This window comes from Sardina pilchardus, chromosome 11 (assembly GCF_963854185.1).
Source record: "Sardina pilchardus chromosome 11, fSarPil1.1, whole genome shotgun sequence".
Taxonomy (NCBI): domain Eukaryota; kingdom Metazoa; phylum Chordata; class Actinopteri; order Clupeiformes; family Clupeidae; genus Sardina; species Sardina pilchardus.
This window is the reverse complement of record NC_085004.1, coordinates 12,728,149-12,734,098: the sequence shown is the minus strand read 5'-3', so window position 1 is coordinate 12,734,098 and position 5,950 is coordinate 12,728,149. Positions and strand designations below refer to the sequence as shown.

At 48.8% G+C, this 5,950-nt stretch overlaps 1 protein-coding gene across 2 annotated transcripts in view; it reads left to right on the top strand.

The window, feature by feature from the left end:
• The window catches only part of stk33 (serine/threonine kinase 33), a 17,695-nt gene extending 12,950 nt beyond the window's left edge, over positions 1–4,745 (top strand). Inside the window, exons 9-14 of one of the 2 annotated variants that reach the window (XM_062549194.1) lie at positions 137–212; positions 831–943; positions 1,559–1,644; positions 2,483–2,755; positions 3,210–3,293; positions 3,504–4,745. In XM_062549194.1, coding sequence (XP_062405178.1) covers positions 137–212; positions 831–943; positions 1,559–1,644; positions 2,483–2,755; positions 3,210–3,293; positions 3,504–3,830 — 959 coding nt within the window. In that variant the 3' untranslated portion in view covers positions 3,831–4,745. Of the gene's footprint in view, positions 1–136; positions 213–830; positions 944–1,558; positions 1,645–2,482; positions 2,756–3,209; positions 3,294–3,493 lie in introns of both variants that reach the window. The other variant, XM_062549195.1, reaches the window with a different exon arrangement.
• The last annotated feature ends 1,205 nt before the right edge of the window (positions 4,746–5,950 follow it).

Genomic DNA, 5,950 nt, shown 5'->3' with positions numbered 1-5,950 from the left:
ACACACACACACACACACACACACACACTCACTCACACTCACACACTTATTCACTACACACACACACACACACACACACCCTCACTCCTTCACAGACAGCTCTGACTGTGTGTCTGCCCCCCTCTTCCCCCTCCAGCTCCAGAAGTCATCAACGGGCACGAGTACAGCCAGCAGTGTGACGTGTGGAGCATCGGAGTCATCATGTACCTGCTGTAAGATCACACACACTCCTACCAACCCACACACACAACCTCATACCTAACGATCACCCACACACACAACCTCATACCTAACGATCAGACACACACTCACACCTACCAACCCACACACACACTCTCACATCAATGGTCACACACTCTCACATCAATGGTCACACACACACTCACATCTACCACACGTCACACACACTCTCATACATACCAAGTACCAACCCTCACAGACACTCTCACACACCTTCCATATGTTGTAGAAGAAGATCAGGCTTCTCTTTCTCTCAGGAGAATAAACACACACACACACGGTCGCATACTGTATACGTACAAAGGCATGTCAGCTGTAATCATGTGCAGCACATGCTGTAAGCAGATCAGGCCTCTCCAATTCTCCTTTATCACTCACTCACTTACACACACACACACACACACACACATACACACACACACACACACACACACACACACACACACACACACACACACACACACACACACACACAGACACACACACACACACACACACACACACACACACACACTCACTCTCTCCTTTGGTTCCAGTCATTTGGTTAAGTGTGCTCTCTGGCTGTTAATGTGATTGCTGTTTCCCTGCAGGCTGAGTGGGGAGCCTCCGTTCCTGTCCAGCTCGGAGGAGCGGCTCTTCGACTTGATCAAGAAAGGCGAGCTCACCTTCAGCACTCCTGTCTGGGACAGTATCAGCGATGCAGGTTATCCACCCCCCTCCGCCCACACATACATACTGTACACACACACACACACACACACACACACACACACTCTCTCTGCTCTACTGTCATCCTAACATCCTCTAACAGTAGCTCTATAAGTGACCCTGAATCTACAGACTGGCCTCTGCTATCATATTGTGTCATATAGCACCGTCTCATATAGTGTTCCTCCTCTAGAACCCGTTTCATATAGTGTTCCTCCTCTAGTACCCGTCTCATATAGTGTTCCTCCTCTAGTACCCGTCTCATATACCGTAGTGTTCCTCCTCTAGTACCCGTCTCATATAGTGTTCCTCCTCTAGTACCCGTCTCATATAGTGTTCCTCCTCTAGTACCCGTCTCATATACCGTAGTGTTCCTCCTCTAGTACCCGTCTCATATAGTGTTCCTCCTCTAGTACCCGTCTCATATAGTGTTCCTCCTCTAGTACCCGTCTCATATAGTGTTCCTCCTCTAGTACCCGTCTCATATACCGTAGTGTTCCTCCTCTAGTACCCGTCTCATATAGTGTTCCTCCTCTAGTACCCGTCTCATATAGTGTTCCTCCTCTAGTACCCGTCTCATATAGTGTTCCTCCTCTGCTTTCCTCCACAGCTAAGAAGGTGGTGTGCTGCCTGCTTAAGGTGGACCCTGCCCACCGCATCACTGCCAATGAGCTGCTGGATAACCCCTGGATCACAGTAAGCAGAGCACACACACACGCACACACACAGTCACATACACACACACGTGCGCGCGCGCGCGCACACCACTACAAGCCTGCCAGATATCATAACATCACAAAACATTTCAGTGAAATAGTGCTTGAGTTAATGTAATCAGAATATATAGAGAAGGACATTTATTTACAGACTAAAGATTTCCACTGATTTGTAGTAAAGATCTGGGAAAGGTGAAGAGGACATAGCGGATATGTGGGAAGAACCCCACAGTGGAAGAGTAGCAAAGGAATAATACATTAATAATAAAAACATAGAAAAACAAAGCTGTAATGAAATGTGTTATAACAGTGTCCACCTGATGTGGTACTTAAAAAAGGATTGCATTAATATGCTTTTATCACCTCACATCACTGTATTCTCCCGTCAACATCCCTTCCTCAGATCACAGCTCGAGACCAGTGCTGCAGCGCTCAAGTACATCCACAGCCAGGCAGTTTGGCTCAGAGTTAACCGGTCATTGGCACCCACCATTATGTGCATTTAGCTGTAGCTCATCAGCGCAGCGTTTAGAAAGGGCACTTTAAGCACTGCCTCATTGGGTCCATGGAGGCCTCGCTGTGAGGAGGGGGCCCTCAGGAGGGGGGGCGGGGGTCCGGCCCGATGGTTCTACCAGAAGAGTGAGGCACTCAGGCAGTTCGACAAGACTTTAAAACAAGCAGCACTTTTCCCTCAGGAAAGAGTGATTGGCCTTTTAGTTTTATGGAAATGGCTGCCTTTGGTGGAGGGCTGTGATGGTGTCATGCCAAGGCAGGGAGGAGGCAGTGACCTTTGACCTTTTGACCCTTTGACCCTGCAGGGTGACACCACCATGGCGGCAACGCCCACAAACGTGCTGGAGATGATGCGTCAGTTCCGGAACGACCCGGAGGACTCGGAGTTGGACGAGGCAGGCTCTGGGTTGGAGCAGATGTCACTGTGCTGTTCCCAGACCAGCCCGGCTGAGCCGACGCAAACGCCGACGACGGCACGGACGGAGGCCTCGCTAGAGCGGTCAGGCTGCAGTGACTGTCCGTCGCTACTCGAGGAGGCAGACACGGACGGCTGCAAGCCCTCCACCCCCTCCAAACAGGTGCCCTCATGTCCCCCTGCGCAGGAAAAAGTACGCTAGTAAAAGATACGCTATTCATAAAAGATACACGCAGACTGCGTGCTGTTTAAATGAGCACGCAGGTGACCGTACTTAACACAAAGAGTCAAGTGACATCCTATGTGTTCACTGTCCATATACTATTACCAAACACATTGAAGGCCTCTTTGAAACATGTTTGGCTAGCAAGGTATTCACCATACAGGTTTAACAAGAGCTTACAACCCACGTACACATTCATACAACTTGCTAGTCACAGTGATTGTGATTGAGGCAGTAAAAACAAGATGAACGGCAAAGGTATTATAAGTACAGAAATTCTCCAGTGTTACGGTCCTGTAGTGTCGTCCCTCTGGTCAGTTGTAGATACGCATTGCTGTGTCACGTCTCTGCATATCACGTCATCTCATGCTCTGTGCTCCTTATGCGTTTACAGAGGAACAAGAAGAAGGCCTCCCATTCTTCCTCCAATGGAACTAAAAAGAATGGCTCAGTTGTGAAGACTTTCAATAACACACAGGTCAGACGTTCAGAGGTCTTCTGCCATTTCAGAATTGAAAACCTTTTTGTAAAAATATTCTTTTTTATGATTATTATTTCTGTGACGCCCTACAAATGGCCACTAGGTGGTGCCAGCGCTACCAGCATCAGCCGTTAGGCCGGCTGCAGTGTGTGCTCGTGTGTGTGTGCAGGATGAATGTGAGAGTCTTATCTCTTCAGTCCCACGCAGGTGGTGGCAGCAGGCACGGCGGCCCCGCGGACCGGAGCGAGACGGCCCCCTCCGCCAAGTCTGCGTCCGGCGCCGGCAAGTGCGAAGCCCCGGGCGCCGCCTGCGACAGCCACGGCCTTCCTCCCGACGCCGGGCCCGGGCCCCGCAGCCCAAAGCCAGCCGCTCTCGGCGGCACCAAGACCAAGAAGGTCCCCTAGGACGGGCGCGGGCGCGGGGGTGAGCGCGGGGGAGACCCAGGCGGAGGCCCCGCGCGTCAGGAGAGTGCCAAAGCAGCACAGCACGGTCCGCAGCGTGCCCTGGAGCGTGACCAGCCTGCTGGACACATGAGAACGTCCGAGCCCTCTTCCTCCTCCCCCCCCGTTTACCCACACGAAAACCACGACAGCTCTTCCGTGGCCCTAATCAGTTCATCCTGAACCATGCAGCAGGGAGCTGCTCAGCCAAGGCCTCAAGAGCTGCTCCCTCCACACCTCCACACCTCCAGCCTCAACCCCCCCGTCTCCCACGTCAGCATCCACTCCACTCCAGCACAGCAGCGTCTGGAACAGATGAACTGACTCCTGTTTCTGCGTTTTAAAACGACTGTATGTTGGGGGGCTGAGTAGGAGGTGGGATCGCTGTAGAAAGGGACGAGGCACAAGGTCCAGCTGACTCGGGACCACTAGCAATAAAGAGTTAGCGGAGCGTGAGCTCGTTCGTATCGTCCACGCTCGTCCTGTCATGTGACCGATTAGATTACACCTATGCACAGCAGTAGGTTAACAATCCAATCATTAATAAACACACATAATAAAATATCTGTTGTGCGACTGAGGAAAGTGATTATTTAGAAATTGTAAGGAATATACTGAGGGTGTACAGGGTTAAGTTGTTGTTACTTCTTTGAATGTTTATTTTTTAATCAATCAGTACATTTGCAAACTGTGTGATTTACACGGAAACACTAAATGCCAAAATAAGTCACGACTTCTGTCACTTGTATTGCATTCCGTGTGTTACTCTAGAGTGAGACAGTAAAGTTATATATTATTACTATTATTATTATTATTATTACTACTACTATTCTTTTTATTGTTATTATAATTATTATTATTTCTGTTGTTGAGACAGAAAGGGAGTATGAGTGACGGATCGTTCATGTCAGGCATCTGTCGTCTCTTGAGTCATTTTAGTCTTTGCCAAATCATGAAGCTCTTAAGAAATTGATTTTTCCCTCTCAATAAATTGAGTTCGTCTCATGTATGTCAACGTGTGCATCAATGATTAAAATGATGCGTGTTAGAGGACCTTCAGCAGGCAGACAAATAGAATGAGGTTTTAATGTTGACAGGAAATGAGAGGGAGTGTGGGAGAATGGATGTTTTAGTCACCATAGAAAGACAGGGATGAAAGGCCGACAGCGTCTCCAATCATGTTGTGGGAAGGACACACAAAGTAATGGAGACCTCCGAGAAATCAGCACCATTCAAGCACAGACCTCAGCCTTGAGAGAATAATCCCCTGAGCCAGAGATGAGGACTCAGATGTAGGTGAGCAGAACTCTTAAAATGAGCCACTCAGACTCTTCAGTTTGTATGTTGAGGTGAGTAGGCTTAAGTGATATGTCACTGTACTGTAATATTGATTAGCTTACTGATATTAGTGAACCTATCTTAAAGGAGCTAAGTTGAATTCTGTCACGTTAGACTTGTTTTGAATGTAGCCACACAAGACTCTAATATTGACTTGCATTGTATTTATGCTGCATTTCAGAAAACTGGGAGGTCAGATGTATCCTGGTCTGGCAGGTGAACAATGTCAGACATCAACAAAGATCATGGCTGACTGCAAAAAGTTACCGTTTTTTGAAGAAGCAAAGTGAAGTGGAACGTCAGGTTTCTGCATCTTGGTGAAGTTGAGTACATCGTTTTGCCCCTCCAGGTGAGGAGAAGCTCCAACTTCGAATGGCCTTCTAAAGGCCCCATCACATTGCACACGGCATGCGCTATGAAACCCATTACTTTCAATGGTTTGAGCGTGCAAGAACTGGTCTGCCGCTGCGCTTAGTATAGCGCAGCACCAGCGGCATTCTGCCGCTTTGCCACTCTTGCGCGTACTGCGGTCAAAGTTGAAATATGTTGAACTTTGACCGTAGCAAGCTGTAAGTCAATGGTCTTTCGCGCGGAACCCAGCGGTAACCACAACAAAAATCATTAGAACGTTACCTCAACCAAGAGCAACCTAGCAGTGAGCGCAGCGCATGCCGTGTGCAATGTGATGGCCCCTTGATGCACCTTTCCTTGTTGGAGGTCTGAAATATCGGACTTCCTAGTTTTCTGGAACATGGCATTAATACAGCGGCCACACGTGGTACAACGTGATATTACGAGAGAGACGGCCTGGCGCTAGCTGGTTTGCATGCTGTCTGCGGCTTGTTTTTGACATTCTGGTCTTCCTTACACTCTCTT